At 37.6% G+C, this 23327-nt stretch overlaps 1 protein-coding gene across 5 annotated transcripts in view; it reads left to right on the top strand.

Annotated features, from left to right (window-relative positions):
- The window catches only part of ABCC8 (ATP binding cassette subfamily C member 8), a 2552355-nt gene that overhangs the window by 41173 nt on the left and 2487855 nt on the right, over positions 1-23327 (top strand). For all 5 annotated transcript variants that reach the window (XM_044082872.1, XM_044082868.1, XM_044082869.1 and 2 more), the window contains exon 3: positions 6936-7098. In XM_044082872.1, the coding sequence (XP_043938807.1) occupies positions 6936-7098 (163 nt within the window). The remainder of the gene's footprint in view (positions 1-6935; positions 7099-23327) is intronic.

The raw sequence follows: 23327 nt of genomic DNA, 5'->3' as shown, positions 1-23327 counted from the left end.
TATATGTGATTTCTTTTTTTTTCTGTTTGGAACATATTGATAGAAACTCTTGTATGCTAAATGAGTTTAACATCTTCTGTCTATCTGTTTCTTCATTATTGAAGCATGTGAACTTCTCCAGTGGTGAACAATACGTTTTTTGGCTGTTGCTATCAGGATACTCTGCAGTCCATGCAATAACATCAAAACCATTGCTGTCAAACTTTTACAATTAGACTTGGTTAGAAAGTAAAACATAATTAGAGGGAAAGACTACAGACTTAAGACAATTTTTAAATGCTGGTAATATTAACTTAGAATGTTGATAGAAAAGGAGGATGTTCATTTATATATTTTTTTCTGAATTAAAAGAAGTATGTAACTATTATGAATACCACCATTTACTGGATGGAGCAACATTTTGAGCTAAACTTGATGTCCTTAAAAATTATGAACAGTTCAGAACTATTTGTAACAGGCATGTTAAATAAGATGAGGTATTTGGAAAACCTGACAGTGTCTTACCAAATAAACTGAGCTGTATGTTAGTAGTATTGTCAGAACTGTTGCAGTTCTGGGGTTTCATAAAATAAATACACATATCTGCTTAACTGCTGAATGTTATATATCCAACAAAAGAGAAAGTTATGTGAGGACATTTTGGTGAGCTTTTGTGGAGCTAAGAAACCTTTTTGCAAAAATTTCCTTTTAGACATTCTCCAAATAGATGTCACTAAGTAAATCATATGCATTATAGATTACATGCTGGCTGGCACTGTTAATTTATGTTAACCCCTTACTGTGTAACCTTTGACTTCTCATGCCTTGTTCAAAGATAAGTGTACAGCCCATCTTCTGTAAAGATACATGTGGAGATTGTAAAGGTACTAGTATTTCATAGTGTTGTTGCTTGGTATTAATATTTGGAGCAAAGAGATGAAAACAGTAATAACTGCACACTTTTATTGCACTGTGGTTCATGAGGCAGACTTGGATAATACTTATTAATAATGAATCTTTAGTACTTCATACTTGTAAACCTAGTTGCCAGGGAACATCTAGTCATACAACTTCTCATGTCACCCTTGAATATCGTTGAAGTAAGTTTGACCATGGTACATGCACTAAATGATACAAACGCTGAATTAAGTGGCCTTCAAAATACGCCTGATACTTGATTTGGAATCCTATTGCAGCATTGTGGTAATCTCACAGATGCGGGGGCAGTTTGTTGATTAATGTATAGACCTCATGTAAGATGAAAAAAAAATGTATGTTTTTGAACATGGGCTGCAGAATGACACTCCATGCTAGTGATCACTCCAACTAAAAAAGTAGGTAACCGAAGTAACTCTACTGTAAAGATTCTTTGATAGGAATCCAGTTTCATCTACATGAAATGCTAGATATATTGTTACCTTCTTTGGAATACTTGTCAATGGTTCATTGGGTCGAAATTGATGAGGCACCCTAATGTCTCCGGATTACTCGTGTCACCGATAATTAGTTTAGATAGTTACAGTAAATGTTCAGGATCTGCATTTCACAAAGGGCACTTCAGATGGCTGGGTAAACCATAAGCATGTGATTTTGTGTGTGTGTGTGTGTGTGTGCTGGTAGTGAAGGTGGCAGTGGTTAGTGGAGGGATAAATTATGTAATGTGGATTTGGATGCATTGATATATTTTTAAAGTGCCATTTTTTTCTAATTGCTGTTTGCTGTGTTAATTATACATTCACATTCCACAGTTCATTAAACATATTTCAGTCTTGCTCTATCACTAAAGTGCTTCTTGCATGTTATTATTGTTTTACCAAGTTGCAATCAGATTTGAAGAGCTAGGTAATTTCATGAAATAGTGAACAAGATCACAATTTATTGCTTTATTATATGCAAATACACTTTTAACAACAAAAGCAATTAATGTACATAAAATGACCACAAAATGCATAATATATACAAGTAGTTAATTGCAGTAGAAAATTCTGTTTTAACTCATAGGATCATAGGACATTACTAGGCTAATGGCCCTAGGGCCCTTACAAACCTAGCCAAGTTCTACCCTTATTTCCACAATCAGCACCTATTGCCCCTGTCCAAGAGGGACACAGGTTGACCCCCCACGAGGTGAATTCACAGTTACTCATCCAACCATCCAGATTGCGTTTGAAGAGGGCCAGTGAGGTGCTCTGTTTTACATGAAGTAGGAGTCTGTTCCAAAGGTATGGTAACTTCTGGGAGACAAATTTGTCCCTCCAGCAGGTTCTGTTTATGTCACATACCAGGTTAAGGTCTTTGGCGTGAGTAATCCATGTACCATTTGACTTCTGGATATGCAGCATTTCCAATAAAGCAGGGCCAGAGATTGCCTTATATATAAGGTTGAAATTGCCTCTGAGTAGTCTGTATGGAACAGAATAAAGTGACAATGATTTCAGATGATCCACATAGGACAGATGCTGACTATCTTGAATTTTCCTTGTGAGGAACCTTTGTGGTCTCTCTAGTTGCTGCAGGTGCTTAGAAAGGTACATTCCCAAAGGGGCATTTTACTCAATTATTGGCCTGATGAGTGCAGGGAGGTTATGACTTTTTTTTTTCTGGAGGCAATGCCCTTACTTATGAGATGAGCAATATAGAATGCCCTTCTTAACTGCTGCAGAGACATGGTGATCAAAGGTAAGGTTGCTGTCAACCTATGTGCCAAGGTCTGTCACCACTGAGTGCGTACTTAGGGTGTTGCTATTGATGTGGTAGTTAGCAGGAACATTGCTGTTACCAAAAGGGCTGGTGATACATTTTTTTACCTTGAATCGAAGACCATGACGTTGGGACCAATCACTTGTTTGCGTAAGACCCTCTTGTAGGATGTTGACATCATTTTGAGGTTCTGTGACCACTCCCAGTTTGCAGCCATCAGCAAACATTGTCAGCCACAAGCCTTTAGTTTTTGCTTGTACTTCGGAGAAATAGATTGCAAACAGTAGAGGTCCCAGGACTGATCCCTGTGGACAGCTGACTTTGACTTTTTCCTTATCCAGCCTGGTTTGAGGAACATCTGATGGAATCACCTCTGACTAATATGTTTGGCTTTGTGTTTTGCTTTAAGGGCTTTACAGGTGAGACACTGGTGCATGAGCTATTATGTGCATTATGTTCTGCAGAGGAAATATTATGTGTAGTGTGTTTGGGAGGTCTCTGGTGTTTAGCTATGTTTCTGGTAAGGACATCCGCATACGTAGGCATGTGTGATGTGGGTTTGGATGGAGTAGGAGGTGAGGTATGCAGGATCACAATCCACTGATTGTCATATGTACAGACTGGTGTGTGAGAGAGCATGGATTCAAGGTTCTTAATATAGTTGCATTTCTCACACGTTGAGTTTGTGTGAACTAGGAGTAGAGGATTGTCGGTGAACATCAGGTAGTTGCAGCACTGCCCCAGGATACCCATGTCGACCAAGCTAGTTGGAGAAACTGTGGGAAATTGTCCATCCATAGCGTTAGGTAAATTTATATGGTCAGGAGAAGAGGTCACACTTAGGAATGGCTAGTGGGTGAGAGTTGTGTTGGTACCACTGAGGCTAAGCTTAGGGTTCCACCTGACAGTAGAGCAGGGCTTTGAAAAACCTCTGGAGGACCACAAGCAAAGTGCTAAGGGAAAATTTAACAATCAAAACGTTTGCATCTATAACCACCAATGGTAATCACCACTACACGGCAATGTACGATGGTGTGCTACATGCAAACAAACAAACTTCTTACATTAAAACAAATTATTAGGAAGCTAGCGTCTGTACTGAAAACAATTCTAATAAATGTCAGCAACAATCAGAGAATCAGAGTTGTTCACTTTTTAAATATCTGTCCACTTGTGTTTTACTAAGCTATCTGGTTGAGAAAAACTCATTAGTGGTCAAGGATGCTAAAACATAGAAGTACAGCTGCAAGGAATGTTTTTGTTTTTCTTCCCACAGATTGTTTGGATGTACTGCATTACCAAGTCTGCTTTGTCTTATTGTTTGTTTACTTGATGCTCTGATGTACAGTCAACCTGCTTTTTTTCTCCTTTTTTTTGCTGATGAGAGATTTTGATTGCTGATCTAGGGGGAATGTATGTTTGACCCATTTTAAATATTATCAGTGTAATTTGTTATGAATATAATTATCTCTGAATATATATATATATATATATATATATATATATATATACATATATATATTATTTTAATATATTATTCTAATGTAATTGCTTCCAAAGCCGTCCTAAAAAAAACTCATTTGTGTCTTCATGATGACCAAATTAGTAGAAAGCTGATCATAGAATTGACTGTATAATATCTGATGAAAGGTATGAGGTACATCTCCCCATACAGGAGTGTAGGGGAATTGTCCCAAACATCAGGTGTTTTTGAACCTTTTCTGTATGTTTAGTTTTTGACAGTTAGTTCCTGCTTTCTTTGAGAAATTTTCAGACTGCTTCTTTTACCCATTTCATTTCCAGTGTCCATAGCCGAGAGCACACGGCTACAGCAAAAAAAACATTAATTAACAACACGCATCATAATTTGTAGAGCAGTTCTTCTAATAATGTAGCAAGTGTGTTATAAAAGTAAGAGAAGTTGTTACTGGATTTATGCCCATGAACAGAAGCATTATCAGAACGACACTATAAACATATTACATTTCCCAACTGTATGAGAAAAGGAGAGCATGTAGGCTATTATTTAGTGTAAATCATGTCATACACCTAAACAGCTGTTACACTGGGCCAGGCATATTTGCTGCTTATGTTAAAGTGCAGTCATAACCTTCTTAAATTATAATAACCTTAAACGATCGTGAAAATACATTTTAGAAGGTCACTTTTGTATATGTTTTACTCAAGAAAGATTATCTTCAGTAGTTAGTATCACTAAATCAGCCTTTAACTCTCTATAGTACAAGAAACATAGAAAGCAACCAGTAGTGTGTTTACTGTGTGCTTGAGTCTGTCTTTCTCTTTTCTGCAGCTGCTTTGCAGCACTGCTTTTTGATATGTTAGCATATACCAAAATACAAGTCAACTGTTTGCTCTGCACCAAATAATGATTCTGTATTGAATATGAGTAGAAAAGGTTAAGCATTCCAGTGACACAGTTCAGATAGGTTAACTGAAAATGTATTGTGTGTGTGTGTGTGTGTTCATAATATAAAATACTAAAAGCAATGTCCAAAATTACATGTAACTGGTTTGTTTATGAATAATGCTAAAAATATGGTATGTTTACTTAAAATTAGCTACAGAGTATAGAAAAATACCCACTGCAAACTGTTTATCCCCACAATCATTAGAAATTCGAGTTCAGATTACACACAATTAGGAAATAGTCAACTATTCAGCATACAGTAGATATAAACACAAGTCCATTATACTTAATAAGTATAGTTGCACTCAAAAACATTACATGAATGAGCATAATTGCAGCAAAAATAAACAGGAAAAAAAATCATTGGCACATGATCTTTAACTTCTGACCTTTGGCTTTGTATGCCAATGCACCTTAGGCAAGCTGCAAGTGCTCCTTTGTGCTCAAGTATGAGGTTACCTAGGCTCCATTCAGGGCTATGTATGCCCACATGGTGTGTGCCTGCACACCATGACAATCACCAAAAGACAGTGCAGCCCTTAGAAACCTCACCCACTCTATAGGAATGGGGGTGGGGCAATGATGACATACTTCAACTTAACCACACTCACTCTCTGATGGAATTCCTATGTCAAGGACTCTAGCTAAGCCATGGTTAAAATCTTTATAGCTAGAAGCAATGCCCCAACACCAGCTGGCCAAGTGTACTGCCTTTTCTTCTGCTGGTAGGACTTCATATTTAACTGCCGTTCTTTTTTTAGCAATCAAGCTGGAGTTAAATTGCTTTTCTCTAGCTTCTAAAAAGGTTTGAGTAAAATAATTTTGAAAGTTACTTTTTCATAGAGAAAGACAGAGTGGATCATAATTATGTGCATTATTCAGAGCAGAGCAGCATTGAAAGAGAATAACTTTTTAGCCATTGAATGACAAGATCCACCCCCCCCCCAATATAAAAGACGCATTGTTCCTATTATTATGCTCAGCTTTTTGAACTCTTCTTTTCCACTGGCCATATATAGTTGGCACACATGTTAACCAGAATGCATTCCTGACATGAGTGCCAGTCTTTTGATACTATTAATAGTGTATTTCTCTTAGATTATCACTTACTACTTCATATTATGAGGTCACTGATGTGTGTGCTTTTTGGCCTGAGAGGCAAAATACATTTATATTTTTCCTACTGCTGATGTAATAAATCAAACTTAAAGTTGCTCTGAGAAGTACTGATACATTTACAAAATATAATTCAAAATATTTTTGATAGTAACATTTCAGAGCCCTTTTTATCCTTTTATTAAAATTTATGTATAAGAAACTCAATTTGCAAGTTGCTTGGTTCCTCTGAGAGGTTTGTTTTGTACATCTTTAACTGTAAAAAGACTGGTGACTTATGTGATACACTGTGTATAATTTCTCATTCCAGATATATGTTTGCAAATCACATTAGCTGTCCTGAACTCACATAATACCACTGCAATTTTAACTATCGCTGGTAATTTATCTTAGTTGTTATCTTTCGATATGCAGTAAATGATGTTATGTGGCTATATGCAGTGAAACACAGAGCACAGAAGTCTCTGTAGTTCTTGATGGTTTTTGGCTTTAAAACAATGTTACTATTTTGACTGAAGTACTGTCTTCCTTCTAACACTTTAACAAAGTGCAAATGCAGCGATGCAGGGAAAGGAATCAGGCATCCAGCACTTCTGCCTGCCCTGCATTGCTGAGCCAACATTACAGGACAAGGACTATTGAATCAGCATTGTTTGCTTCTTTAGACAGAAATTATCTAAAATTTTATTTTTAACCTGTCCAATCTGAACAGAGTCCCAGCTCGACTATGTCCTTGGCTTTCTGTGGTAGTGAAAATAACTCATCTGCATACAACGTTGATCAAGGAGTTCTTAATAACGGCTGCTTTGTGGATGCTCTCAATGTGGTTCCGCATGTCTTTCTGCTCTTCATAACATTTCCTATATTATTTATTGGTAAGTCTTGCTGTTTTTTTGCTTAAATATGTCGCACTTTGTTTGCATCATGTATTATATGCAGAAATGTACCAAATGTATATATAAATGCTGCACTGATTAACTAGAAAATATACAGTGATGTGAATTCATGCAGGTGCTTAAACAACGAACATATTTTTACCTCCTTAGCAGTATAACAGAGACCCAGGCAACTGAATCAGGGAAGTCAGTTTAAGTGGTAGCCTTTATATTAAAGTATATTCTCAAATAGCTAAACCATGTTGTATATTTAAATTGCTGCAGGTTATCTCGTATACTGCATCTGCAATGCAAGTCTGACACAGCACATTTTTTAGTTTAGGGTAGTTGTTTCAGTCACAAAAGACTACACTTCTAACTGAAAGTAACTCACTATCATTTACATGAAAACATATTTGTTTACAAGCATGTATCTTATAGTATTAAACAATGAATATATTGTGTTATATTAGGTCTGTCTGTGTGTTTAGCAGTCTGTCAGTTTATCTATCTATAAATCTATCTATCTAATTTCTGGTTTGTCATCCGGTGTACCTATTTATCTTATCTTGAAGTAGCTACACATTATTAACTGCATATGCTGCTAGAGTTGATAGTATGTGCGTGTGTATACAAAGGGGGACTTTCCACACATGGTCAGTAATTCATCTCATGAATGTGTTTTAAAACGTTAAGAATCAAGCATTTAAATTTTAACTTTTATGTAACAGTTTTTAGAATTAACTGTCAACACACTACTTAATTAATGTGTGGTCTAACAAAATTTGCATTGCAAATACCTGAAATATAGAGGTCCTCACTATCTGCTATTTCATTTGTAATTATTTGTGAGTAGAGTCCCAGCATTAAATGCTGCCATAAGAAGTATACATATGGACACAGACACTAGCATTTATTTTCTAGGAAAAACTAATGGAATTAGTGTTACTGGTCAGAAAATGCTTTGCAAGCACTACACATCCTACCCAGTGTTAAAACATTTTGCCATGGATGAACGCTTCAGAGATTTGACAGTACCTTGATACTGATGCTGTAATTTATGGTCTCTTAATCTCATTTGTTTTTTGTAAGTGAGATCATACCTCTCAGCTGTCCAGACTTTTGCAGAATGCCCACATTTTTGCTTCATATTTTTAGTCTCTTCCTTATAACATTTGTAGTTTTTTGCCAAACAGTTTCAGTTAGTAAATAATGACTGACATTTGAGTTTCACACTTCATATCTGTCATAAAATGCAAACTAATGTAAAAACCTATTATTCTATCAACTTTCTGAGTTTATAAGAGAAATATTTAAATTCTGTCCCTATTTTTTGGCCTTTGCTTCCCCATTATTTTTGGCTTTGTCCAGATTTCATGTGCTAAGAGGTTGAGAGGTATGAGTCGGATATACATTTTTGTAAGTTTTACAACAGTTCTCAGTAACAGGATAGCAATTTAAAGTACATTACATTTTCTTCAAAAAATGTTATCAACATATTTCAGCTAAAATTTTAAAACCTGATATCCAATTTGTACCTGTTAGTGGGAAAATCTGGATATTCCTTTCCTGGGCATAAATTAGAAATTTAAAATATTGATAATAATAAAGGCTACACCTAGTTCAGCTTAATTTTCTTCTTTTTTGCTGTCTAACACTACCACATAAAATGCAGAACTTGTAATAGTTTAGATATTCAAAAATAAATTTAAAGGAAGAGAAACTGTAAATATATGCACATTGCCATTCTGTATCTACAAATAGCTGCTGTCTTTGAAACTTTGAGATATGAGCATAAACATAGAAGAAAATATTTTTTTCTTTTGAATTCAATGACAAAATGCAAAGTTGTCTTAAACAAATTGGAATAGCCAGTTGTAGCAGTGTTTAATTTAAATAATTGCTATGTGAAAACTAATGTTGGATAACTATAGTAGAAGGTTTTCTCATTTAGGATTATTGTGGCATGAATCCCATGCGGGAATGGGATGGTGGTGTTCTGTGTTCTGCTTACAGTGGATTACCCCAATAGAATAGAAGGATATTCCCATGAGCATAATTTTGTATACCTTTCCACTGAAAACTCCTTTTTTTGCTAATTTGTGTGCATGTGCAGATTAACATTTGATGTCATCTTTGCTGTAATTCATTTAAAATCCGAAGATTATGGCAGCAAAAAGGAGAAACAGCTGTCATAACTACTGATGGTCTGTCTTCTCTAAATTCGGGCGAGTTGGATGTACACCAGTGACTTAGCTTCTGTTATTATTTAATGAGAGGATTGGCTGTCCATGAAGCTGTTTCCATAGACCTTACATTGACATCTGTAACAGGTGAGTATTTGTATATCAAATGTATGTAGTCAGCCTCTGGACTGTTATTATATCTATCATTGCTCTGAGAGTGTCATGCCTCTGACAAGCGATTTCTGCCATTAATGCAAAAGTTTAAAATCCTATAAAAGTTAGCATGGGCTGCAGCAAGTGTGGTCTCTGTTACGTACTCTCATAAATGATTTGGTATATCCCTGCCCATCTCTTGTTTCCAGTCTCTCCATGTATGTACGAAGGCCAGAGGTAGCTCTTTTAATTCAGTTATATACCAATGATATGAGAGGCTGGATTGGTCAATGTTAATGAAGTGAGTTACACAGCTATATTGGTAGTTCTTGCTGTTACCCACTGTGGGGTTGATGTCTGTTAAGAAGATTGATCTGAACTTCAAATGTTGCCAGAGTCTTGGACTCCTAGATCTTTCTGTTCTCATACAGTCTTGATATCTAAGAAAGGTTTTATGCTTTGCAGAATACAAATCTAACCATGCAGGGGAAAGCATTTGCAATCCAAGGGACCAAGTAAATGATTGCGGCCTTTAGATGTGCTACATTTAAATCCTGTATCTCCACTAGAAGCTCCCCCTTTTTCCTGTGACTTTCTCATGAATTTGGAAGTTTTTTTTCTCTTCTAGTCCACTTGGGTCCCAAGTCTGGATGTGACACTCCCCAGTTCTGTGTTACATTTGTGAATAGTCAGTATCTCTGGGAAATGCCAAAGCAGAATAAGTTTGAGCCTTGACTTTGATCATCAGGGAAAGATGTAATAGGAATCCTATATGGGCTTCATTATTATTTTTTTTTTTCATTTCTGGCTCATAGGGGATATGCCAAAATATAGATGTTGCCTGGAAGGGAATATAAATTTTAGAAAAATGAAATGTTTAATTTGCATTTATCTTGGCCAGAAAATGAAGGTGCAATGACTTCCAGCCAGATATGTGTTTTCTGTTTTCATCTACTATAGCTTTAAAGTTAAGACTGAAAGGTCTAGCCTCATCTGTTATCAGTATGATTCTTAGATATCCACATTGGTTGGAGAAGTTTAATGGTAAATATTCCCACAAGCAGTATTTAAGGAGAATATCACAATTTATTTATGCAGAGTGTTAAACCTCAGCATATCACACAGTTGTGCTTATGGTCCGTCAACTGTTCTATATGTTTTTTGATTCAGAAAATTACAGAGCACATAGCAAGTTGTAAACCGTGATGACATGAGTGGGACCTGGTGACTTGTTTGCTGTAGGAAGTTGCTAAGTTTCTACAGCTAGGCAGAAGAGAACAGCAAATAGTGTACTTCTGTAACACAAACAAAGTTGACAAATTTCTGTTAACAGTTAAGTGTCAAAGGGGAGGAATAGAGAAGCTGGCATTTTATGTACCAAATTATCTTTTATGCTGTGTGATTCCTGCACAGTGCAGAAGAGAAGTTATTTTAGGGATTCTTTCTAGAACTGTTATTAATGTTATGACTAGAGTTGCAATGTCCATACGTTACTGGGCAATATTCATCCAGAGACTTATGTTTGTTACCCTTTTCTACTCCTAAACCCTTGCTTTGTATTAGGAAAGAAATGAAGAATGAGGTGTCTATATTACATAATCGAACTTTTAAAAGTTCAAACGTCATATGCTCGACACCATATAATCGAACTTTTAAAAGTTCAAACGTCATATGGTCGACACCATATAATCGAACTTTTAAAAGTTCGAAAATGTAATAAAAAAAATAAACCAAAGAAAAAACCTACCTGAATGGCTTAAGCAGGGGGGCAAGCCCCCCTGCACCACCCACATGGGGGGCTGTGCCCCACCTCCCCTGCTCTTTAAATATACCAACTCCGAGATCGCACTACAGTGCAGAAAAGGGAAATCTTCCCATTCCACACTGTGCGGAGATCTCTGTTGAAATGTTCAAAGTTTTAAAAGTTCGATCATATGGTGTCGACCATATGACATTCAAACTTTTAAGAGCTCGACAACGTGATATATACCTGAGAATGAGCCCTTCCAGGTATGGCTGTAAGAGACTGACTTATAATTCAGAGTATCTGTGAGATATTTCCCTTATTTGTTAAACAAAACAGCTATGACTATTCCATCTGAATAAGGACGTACTTTGTAGTGTTCACTGTTGATATGAAATCTGGAAGCTGAGACATTTTTATAAGCCATATACAAGTCTTCAGTTATCTATCTGGTCCAGGGGCTTTTCAGGATGGGAGTTAAATAAAAACTACCCAAATGGAAGCAAGGGTTAATTTAAAAACTCTAGATCCTTATTTGATACCTGTGGGAGGATACCTAGGTGTACCAATTGCTTTCTACATTTGCCAGATGAAAATATGAAAGACTAATACAGACCCAAATCATAATCTTTTATCAGCTGCCATAGTTGTTGGAGTTCATGACAAAACTGACCTAATTTATACTTAATACATGGTGTTGTTTTTTCTGCTGTCATATTGTTGAAATAATAGGTTAACAGTTTTGGTAAGTAATCCCTTTTGTAAAGTTGAGTAGTCTACTTCATTGTTATATTTGATGTATTTCATGGAACTGGATGGATATGGTCCATGCTTGCCCCTTTGAAGGGAGTTTAGTAGACTTTCATTTTTGCAGCCCCTTGGGAATTTTTTTTCAGTATACTTTTTACTTCTGCTCCTTTCAATTGTCAGCCTTCATCAAGCTAGTCTTGAACCCATTCATTCTCTGTCTGTGATAATGTGACTACTGACATGGGAGAGAGTTAACAGAGGGAGCTATCATCCAAGCAGGCAGACAGGCATGAAAGCTTCTTTACCCATGCCCTATCCAGACCATCAGCCATCACCGTGGCCTATGGCCCACCAAATAACTAGACTTTCCTTTTGCCACCAGGCATCAAAACCATCAGTCCAAGAGCCCACAGCATTGAACCACTATCACCATTTACCCACCCTGTGGACGCATTCATTTATTAAGCCTTTTCCTGCCCCCTACACTGACTTAGAGACACATATTCCACTTTCTTCCATAACAGGAACACATACTGAATTTCCAAATGCCATTATATTTATTGTTGAAAAAATGTCAAATAAAATGTTTTTCCTCATGTTTTGCTTCTATCTACCACACTGTTCATCTCATCCATGAAGTTACTCCTGTCAAACCTTTTCAACTTAAACAAATGCATTTCAACACCATACACTCTAAAGTAACTATTCTCTCCACAAATTCCTCTTCACTCTGCCTTCCAACACCACTACAAACCCCTCTACATTCCTCCCCTCTAGTGCTGTCCTATAGACTCCTCATTCCTTTCTTCACAGACATAATCCTGTCTATACAACTAGCATGCATGTACCATTAAACACCCTCTAAATTTTTACAAATTCCACACAGAGTTCACACCAGTACTCCTCCTCTTACTGTACTGTAGTAACATTGCAAGGCGCAAAAACCTTGTCTTGCTCCTTATTAATGCACACAGCATTTAAAATAGATTGACTAAATGCTTTTATCTCTGTTCACAATCCCCAAATCATTGCTGTTACAAAATCCTGTATTAAGCCACAAGATCCCTCCATGGACCACTTCATCCAATGCTATGATTATTTTATTAGTGTCAGGCCAGGATTAAAGCAAGGAGGAGGTACTCTCCTTCTTTTCAATTCAGTCATTAACATACAGCTCCTTAAGAAAATAAATCTCTCCTCATATTCTCTAACAAATTGGTTATTAACACAAATCCACTCTCCATTTTGCTCCTCGCTTCTTCTAACTGTTGCCTATCTCTCTCCTTCTGTTTGATTACAAAAACTTAATAACCTATTCAGGAAGTTAACCTCCTCTGTTTGTAGCATCAACAAATCTTATTCTTCTTGGTGTCTTTAACCTCAATCTCCTTGGCTCCTCACAAAACTGAATACTCAAACTGCTTATTGTATTTAATCTCACATGACTTCTCTGTGACTCCACAAGACATAATAGTTCCTCATCACCTCTCTCACTGCTTGATCTAATAATCACAGACAGCCACTCACTTATTTTTCACATCTCTATCCACCTTCCGAGCCTAAGTGATCATTGTACTATAAGTTTCATCATCAACACTAATTACAAAAACTTCCCTCCAAAACTTATTGCATTCCTCTGTAAATCTCAGGTAAACATTAGCAAACTAAAAACGTGTTTATAGTCTCTTTGAACTGGGCCCCTATACTCTCCTTGTTCTCAGACTGTAAAATACTGCCCAGCCCTTCACAGTAAGTAGCTTCTCAGTAATCTACAAGACTCATTCTTTCCTGTAGTCACAAAATTGTACAAGCTCAATTAAAATACCTGGCACAGATACGAACTTAAACCTTCCTATCTCTAGGACACAAACCATGGCATTCCTGGAAGTCTGACCCAACTCTTTCTACCAGACAACACTGTATCCTCCTTTTCAGAAACCTATCCAAACGAGCAATTATATGTCTCAAAAGCCATTGTATGAAAACACATCAGTCTATTCTTTTTCGCTCCCCTAAACAATTCTGGGTAGAAGTCAACAGGTCATAAAAGTCCTCCCAGTGCTCAGTCTTCCTCCTCTTCTCTATCTGTCATCCTCAGACTTTAGTACTCACTTCTCCACCCTCCCCTCCATCAGTTCACATGCTTCCCTCTCTTACTCAACCTCTCACTCAGATCCCCCCCATACTCCCTTCTTCTACTTTAAAAAAAATTGTAATGAAATATATTATACCTATTCTTAAAAAAAATTAAACTTGACTCACCTGCAGGGACAGACATCCCCTCCCTCTGGTTCATATTCTAATGTAGGGAGTATACTGTTACAGCTCTGCTACATGTCTACAACATTTGCTTAACTCAAAGCTGTATCTCCAATGTATGGAAAACAGCAAAAATCATACCTCTCCCCAAAATATCCTACCCCAAGCTACCTGTTGTTTACCACCTAATCTCCGTCCTTCCTACCCTTGGGAAAATGTAGGAAAAACTGGTCTGTGGGGTTCTCCCCACCAAAAAACATGCTGAGTGTTTCCATTTCAGATTCAATAATGAATGGAGCTGTAGGCAGCAGCACAGACTCTATATGGTACCCTAGAGGGGGAAGAGTTGTATAGACCAACCACTTTGGGCATCTACTGTGGTGCACAGTATCCTCAACATTGAAGAACATAGATCACGGACTGTCTGCTCATGCTCTCAAACTACTTAAGTTAAAACTACCTTCTCTATCTTTCTCTTCCATGCAACACGGTTTCTGCTTGGCTGCAGCACTTCCACCACACTTTGGACATTCACTGATCACACCCTTTTAGCTATGGGCAAAGGCCTCCTTACTAGAGCTCTTTTTTTATAGACCTTACCAGAGCCTTTTACCTGGTTGAGCACACAGTCCTATTTAACAACCTCCCTGACACTGGGATTAACCCTAACACTATTCTCTGGTTCCAGCATCACATTTCCAACTGACATTTTTCAGTAAATGTTAAAAAAGCACATCAACCACCACTCCTTACTTAAAGGAGTCCTTCAAAGCTCCATACTGGCCCCTCTTCTTTTCTCCATTTTTATAAATAAGCTTACACTCTACCTTCCCCAACTTCCAATCTTACTATACGCTGATGACTTGGTTATATTCCACTCCAAACACACAACCCACTCAGTTCAACATGATCTGCAAAAAGATTCCCTCTCCTTCATTAACTGGCTCAATAACAAAAAGCTATTACTGAACTACTCAAAAACTAAAATTATGCTTTTCAGAACTTCCACTAAAAGGCAAAGTAACCCCACCTCAGTTCTTATTCTTGACCACCTTAACATTACCATTGAGCAGATTATCCCTTTCAGATACCCAGGAGTCTGGCTTGATCCCACACATAATTCCACCATCATCTTGAAAACACTCAGAAAAAGATAAACTCCTTACTCTTATTGGCCAACAAGAAATGCTATTGGCAAAGGGATTCTTGTAGCCCAACGTGAGTACTACCTACCTCTTGTAGCATCTGCTACTGCTTCATTACCCCTTTCTCAATGTATGAACACTACTGCCTTAAGCTAGCCAAAGCCAACTGGCTGCTTGTTCAGCAATGAGCCAGTCTACTCCTTGTATCCAACTTTTCCAGCTCCTGAAAGAAATCTCCTGCCCTTTTCTTTCCTCTAGCTTACTTAGACAGTCTCTGTCTTATAACTATAGATCTAATTGATACTCAGGTCCTGTCTTGCAAGCACTTAAAACCAGACTTCAGTGCTCTATCCACTCCCTTTCTACCCTTGAACCCAAGCTCTGGAGGGATCATATTTTAAAAACCTTTCTACTCCTTCTTTTGGCCACAACCTAAAGAACATTTCACAGCACAAGCTGCTTGTAAATGCTCTTCTTTAGCTCACATAACCTAGTCTGCCTAATCTCCAACAAGTACTATCATTTTCATATAGCATCTCTTCTCTAACTCCTAACCTGTCTAACTGTTGACTACTTTCTTACATCATTTTTTCTGTTGTATACTAACCATTCCTTGCTACTTAGTTTGCACTTTTATTGTTTATATATGTATATATATTTTTTCCACTTGATATCTGTTCACATTCTGGGTTTAGACTGAAATTGTTCCACTGGGATCAGTGATCTACCCCAGTCAACAAACTGTATAAATAAATTTAACAGGAGCTCTAAGCCTTTTGATATTTCATGACAACCATATGCTGGATTGCAGAGCTTTGTAATGTCGTTCCATTGGCATTGCTTTAGTTGTATTACAGACTGGCATACTGATCGTTAAAGTAGTAATCTACATTCAAACTTTGGATATGGACACCATGATAGCATATAACATAAGCAAAATTTTAGACTTAATTCTTTGACTACAAATAATACAGTCCTAACATAAAGGTTACTATTGCTAAAACTATGAGTGCTACTGCAAAATAGAAACTGATGCACTGTAGCACTATACTGATGCTTATGGTGATGTATTTATTTATTTGTGCACCTATATTACATAATCGAACTTTTAAAAGTTTGAACGTCATATCACCATGTGATCGAACTTTTAAAAGTTCAAAAATGTAATAAAAAAAAATAAACCAAAGAAAAAACCTTCCTGAATGGTTTAAGCAGGGGGCAAGCCCCCCTGCACCCCCACACTTTTTAAATATACCAGCTCCGACATCGCACTACAGTGCAGAAATGGGAAATCTTCCCATCCCGCACTGTACTGAGATCTCTGTTGAAACGTTCGAACTTTTAAAAATTCGATCATATGACGTTCAAACTTTTAAGAGTTCAATAACGTGATATAGACCCTTTATTTGTTTGTTTGTTAACAAGGAAAGAACACTGATCCACACTGAACTTTTCTAACTTAGCCTGGGGGCAGATTGTGGTAGGCACATAATAAACAAGTAGAAGTTTTGGAATAAAACTTGGGACCACAGGATGCAGCTTGTTGACAGCTCCTAATGCTAAACCTCTGCATTAACTGATGAGCTGGTTCTGATATTATCAGTGTTAGAACAATGTTATTGCTGCCACCACTATTGTTTGCTATGATGATAAGGTTAATAAAAGTAGAGTACCAGACACTGGGAGAAGGAACAGCTGCTTCATGAGCAGGTTTAAATATCCACAAGAACACAAGTATGAAGGTGTTACGCATGTACTAAACTAACTTGGACCTGCCATTCATAAGTTGTCCTAGGGAATCCATTCTACTGCCTGAGAGAAATGGAAGTTTCCAATGGATTGTGATTGAGGAGTACCGGTGGTGGTGCTGCGGTAGCGTTGTCGCCTCACAGTAAGACGCTGTCCGGTTCGACTCTCAGAGCGTCTTCTGCGTAGAGAAATGCGTGAATGGGCGTACCTTCATTGAAGGTTGTGCATCAGGGCTGGCAACTCTGTACGTAAAAATCAACTGCCAATCATTAGCGGACCGGAGTTCCGCTGTGGCGACCCCTAACCGGGAAAAGCCGAAAGTCACAACAACCATGTGTGACATTACTGATAATTAAATATTATATGTAGGTGATCAAGCAAATCTGCCGTCAGTGTATTAAACATTTCATGGGTACCCTATACAGAGGGAGGTGTTACTTTTGCAAGTGTGCAGTTTATATTGTTCCAATTTAACTTATCTGTTCTGCACTAAAGACAGACAAGAATGGTAGATGTAGCTGATCTTTAAAGTAAAAGGAAAACTTCCTTGTGGCCTTCATGTCATAGCCCCTGCTGCTTTCTGTATCCCCACCTCTTTCCGTGCTCGTGCAAAATAGTAATATAGCTGAATTAAATGTTTATAACATTTACTTGAGAGTGATGACATGGGTATACTAGTAATGGTCAAATGGAATGGGGCAATAAGCACTCCAAGGGGTTGTGTGCTTATTTTGACCTGGGGCTTCACATGTCTTTAGCCACCGTTATGACAGTTGGATTGATGTATAAAATACTAATGTCTCTAAAAGATCAAAGGAGGCTGTAAGTGAAGCTAACAGTCTTCTAAGTAGCCCTTCAAATCACAGGAGTGCAGCATAAACTTTGTATTCCAGTAATATGCAACTACTGGACTGTGACTTGCTACCTGTCATTGCATGTTACTTAATTATGTCAAACAGGCAAAGTGGAGACATTTTTGACTAAACCAGAATGAATTTTATGACACTGTATTATACGCATGCAAAGTGTGGAAGGCATGGCTGTGTTGACTGTTTTGTGAGGACAGTGAAGAAGAAATACACTATTGGAATGCAAAAGTACCACCTAGGGTAGCATCTGAATTAGAGATTGTTTCATTGTACTGTGCTTCATGTAAGTCTTTATAGCAGCAAAAAAAACAAAAGATACTTTTGCAAGCACACAACATTTATATAATTGACTTATGTCACAGTTTTTCATGCATAATGAATGAGCCTTAAGTTAAAGTGGCATGCAGTACTGTGAGCAGAAGGAGCTAGGATAATGCATGCAGGTGTGCAATATGTATTCAATCACATTTCCTCTCAGTCTGTGGATCAGCATGCACTGCTTGCGATGATTAGTATTCTGTCACTTAACCAGTTAAAGACACATGCTAGATACAACACTCTTAAATGAAGATGGTCCCTTCCCAGTGCAGATCTTCATTTTCCTTTATTCAGCATGCACCTCACTCATAAGGCTCTCTCTTGAAATGTTGAGACTCAAAATGCTGAGTCCCAACATGTCAAAAAAACAAGACTAAAAATGAAGAAGAGTGAATATTGAACATTTATGTTTTCCTTTAAACTTCTTTTTTGCAGAGGGGCAAACCCCTGCACCCATGATATGGGGCAAGCCTTCCCCCACCTCCCAAACTTACATATACCAACTGCAAGATCAATATACCTCAGAGAATGGAATAATCTGAGAATTAGCAATCTCAGACTTAGTACTTGTAAACCTGGATTTTCAGTCACGCTGTCTCCACATTACAGAACTCACCAATTTAGTTTCCCAACCTTTCAAATGGTTAACTAAAGGTATGGCAAACCCAGCAGCACACTGATATTGCTGTATACCTGTTACTATGGTCACAGTTTTTACAACCCAGCTTTCTGCTTCACTGTATTTTGTTTTCTTTGTTTGTTTTTCTTTCTTTCTTTTTCTCTCCTTCTTTCTATTTGATGACCTGGGTAAAGAACTGACCCTACTGCACCATTTTCAGCTTTAACTCATGGATACATATAATTTGCAGTTGTACCAATAATTTCACATAGCAGTCACAGTATAATATTATCAGTGGTAGACAGCATTTTATTCTAAAATAATTACAATTGCACAGACAGTCCTACTGTAGCTGTAACTTTGTCAGACCGAATGTATAACTTTTAAACAGTTACCACTGCAGTATAATACACATAGAACTTAGACCGAGAACGAGGATTTTTTGGTGTACTTATGTGACTGCACTGTTAAGCATTTACATTTTACTTGTTTGAATAATAACCTTAGTTCTGAGTGAAATTTAAGAAAGGGTGTGATAAATTTTACATGTAGAGGGATAGTGAACCAGATTTTAGGGCCAATAATGGAGAAGGTGTATTCACTGGAGTATAGTTTTGATTGAGGTGCTTGAAGGGGGTGTACATGCTGGGAGTGATCTAAAGCTTGTAGGGTATGGCTTTATCATGTAGTCTGCTCTCCAGAAAGGGAAATGAGTTACAGTTACTGAGTCTGAAGACGAGGCTTGCTACAAGATGGGAGATTATTCCAAAGCTAACTATTTAGCTTTATCAAGGATAAAGCAATGGTGCCTTCTTTTTGTGATATATGTGCAGATGTTATTTTGGGTCTATGTCAGAAGATCAAATAACCAGATTACTGAAACAGAGAAGATCAAATTTGAGAATGTCAAATGAGCTTCTCCTTTAGAAGCCAGTATTACAAAAAGCAGTGTTGTTGCACTTTCCTCAATGTGGAGCAATCTATCAACAGGAAAAGCCGGGTCAACATTCTAAGATTCAGTCTTGGTTTTGGTAATCAGGTCATTCGATCTTCTGACATAGATCCATTATTTTAGATGGTATGTAGATCTTTGAGATAAAGTAGTTGTTCCTGTCCTTGTGTAGAGAGATCAGGTGTGGTGAAGTCCGCCCACCCCCATATCCTTCTCTTCAGATTAATTTACTTTACAGGAGGTCAAAATGATTAGTTATAGGGAATAATGCATGAAATACATTCTTCTTGGTGCTTGGTTTTTGGTTGATTATAATACTGCTGGACTCATGGTAAGTGATCTCTTCAGTCTTCTGGGAAATCACCTAGCATTTCAGGGGCTAATTTCCCCATGTTGTTCTCTCTCTTACCTTCTGCAGCAGATTTTGTCAGCATATAACCTGTAGGAATCTTCCCTGTACTCTGGAATACAGGCATCTGGAGTTATCTGTTTCTTGAAAGCAAGGCAGTGAAAGAGATTGCCTACAATTTAGGCAGGAAAGCCAGGGTGAGGAAGGGAAGAGGTTGGCAGGCATAGTTGTTATGCTTTCTTATGAAAGGTGGGTCAGTAGGATATGTCTCTCTTCCTTTTTGAATCTTCGTGCCTTTTTTTCCTTATACTGCTGTTTAGAATGCTTTTTTCTGAAAGATTTAAAGTTCTGAAAAAATAGACCAAAGGTAGAAGGGCAAATTCTTCCAGTATTTAGGGATGGGAAAGAAGGAATTGTTTTGACTCATTCCATTAACTTTCACATTTCTTCCAGGTTTCTTTTAATGCTTCAGCTGAAAAATTCCCAAAGATCTTGCTAAAACCAGACATTTCATTTTCTACTTTTTCTCCTGTTCAGTCAGTCTGAACAGATGCTTCAGATTTTACATGGATGATAGTCTGTGATGGCATCAAGATTCAGGGCATTCGGACACCTCATATCTGGAACAAGCACATGCACCTAAAAAGATTGCTTTACTTGTTTTCTTACTTACTTTGTTTAATGTTTATTTATTCATTCATCCACTTGTTTTTAATTATTAGTTAATTTGAGTAAGTTAACTGATCCTGAGACCCTTTTCAGCCAAGACCTGAGTGCAACAACACTGTTTACAGAAAATACAGTCAGGTAAATATAGATGCCAGAGAAAAGTACAGTCGAGTAATTATACATCATAGACAGAATTATTACAACAGGAAATACATGTGAGGTTATGTGTTAATTAATTTCACTGTTGTCTTCACCATGTATACAGTGCTTTTGTAAACTTACAAAGGTGGGTGGTTATGTGTGAACAGTGGAAGTAAATGTATTACAGTGTACACAGTGAAGGTTAATGTAGTCCCCACACATATGATAAATATCTATTTTTACAAATCTGAGCTGCTTTCCAGCCTCCCAATTGAGCCCACTACTTAAGCTCCCGATGATGGATCTAATAAAAACTATAAAAGCACTGAACCAGCTGTGGAACACTGGACCCCAATAAGTGGTAACAGACAACACCACAGTAATGTAGTATTTGAATAAACAAGGGGGAGCAGTCATACTCCCTTTGCAGGCTAGCCATGATTGCCTGAGAGCAGGTAATACAGAACAATCTCATTCTACAGGCCACATACATTATGTCACAGCAGAGCAGGATAGTATGCAGTCTGAGCAAAACCAGGCTAGACCCTCATGAGTGGCTGGATGATACACTTAGAGGTATACCAGAAGATTATCCATCAGTGGAGAAGCCCCAAAGTAGATCTGTTTGCCTTCTATCTCAACAGATAACTAAATCAGTTCTGTTCTAAGGCACCTTGGAAAAAGGTCTGGAAAACATATACGTTCTCTTTCCAATGGACAGGAATTTTCCTCTGTGCCATTCCACCTTTCCTCTGATATCCACAACTTTTCTAAATATCAAGACAGAGTTGCCAAAGATGCCTCTGGTAGCTCCCTTTTGGTCTAGGCAATACTGGCTCTTCCTTATCATGCATCTGGCTGGGGAGAAATTACCAAAAATATCCTCGCAGAGTGGACATGCTCACACAAGACAAGGAACACTCAACCTACCTCTCATTCAAAAATCTCTACCTGTCAGTATGGGCAATAGAGACTTAGACACCTTTTTATCCTGAAGATATGCAGCAGGTATTAAAGCAGGCCAGAAAACCTGCTACTAGAAAATCATAGCCACTTGAAAAAGATTTTCTAGTTGGTGCCATGAAAGTAAAAAGACCCATGCCAAGCAGGTGGTTCTTTACTACCTGTGCGAATTGCTCAACTCTGGCCTAGCATACACTTTTACATAGGTATACATTTTTGCTATTTCTGCTTGTCTGCTTTGGATTGCACCATTTTTTCAAGCTAAACAATTTCTGAAAGTGTTTTTACAGATTAGACCACTTGGAAAATAAGTGAAACTTCTTTAGGCTCTTACATCTGTATTAGACAAGATAACTATCTCCCCTTTTGAGCCTGCAGCCAGTTCTTTACATTTTTTCTTCATATGTAAGTCTGTTTTGCTTATTTCTCTGACTTCAGCTGGATGGATATCTGAATTACAGGCCCTAATGTTTATACAGCCTTCTCTGGAAGACAGAGTGCGTCTTAGAACCAACCCTTCCTTGGATCTATATCATGTTGTCAGACTCTTAAGAGTTTGAAAGTCATATGGTCGACACCATATGATTGAACTTTTAAAAGTTTGAACGTTTCAACGGAGATCTCCGTACAGTGCAGAATGGGAAGATTTCCCTTTTCTGCACTGTAGTGCGATCTCGGAGTTGGTATATTTAAAGAACGGGGGTGTGGGGCGCCCCCCTGCTTAAACCTTTCAGGTAGGTTTTTTCTTTTGTTTATTATTTTTTATTACATTTTTGAACTTTTAAAAGTTGTATCATATTGTGTCAACCATATGACATTCGAACGTTTAAAAGTTCGATTATGTAATATAGACGCCCCTTCCTTTAAGTCAAATGCAGTTTCTGAGTTTTCCTTTAATCTGCCCATGTTCTGTCCTGAACCCAAACACAGAGGAAAAAGAATCCTCTTTTGAATGTCCATAGACAGCTGAGATTTTATCTGGGAAGGACCAAAGATTGTAGTTAATGTAACAAACTCTTTGTTTCCTTTTCTAGATGTCTGTCTCTGGCAATCTCACTATTGTTACTGTTACTATGGTAAACGTCTCCCTGAGAAAGCAAAATCATACTCTGTCAGAACTGTGGTTGCTCCTAAGGCTTTCTGGTGGACTCCAGGTCTATCCTAGAGGCAGTTACTCAGTCTTCTGTATATACCTTTGCTAGTTACTACAAACTAAATTCTGTCTCCAGAGGTAAAGCAGGAATTGCAAAACCATGCTACACGGACTTCTAGACTCTGGACCTTCATCTTCCATCTATTCTTCCTAATCTATGGAAATTGTCACATATAGTTATGGCTGGTGCAACAGTGATCTAATGAAGAA

The sequence above is a fragment of the Protopterus annectens genome, chromosome 9.part0 (genome assembly GCF_019279795.1).
Source record: "Protopterus annectens isolate FY-2018-M chromosome 9.part0, PAN1.0, whole genome shotgun sequence".
NCBI classification, from domain to species: Eukaryota; Metazoa; Chordata; order Ceratodontiformes; family Protopteridae; genus Protopterus; species Protopterus annectens.
This window is presented reverse-complemented; position numbering and strand designations above follow the sequence as displayed.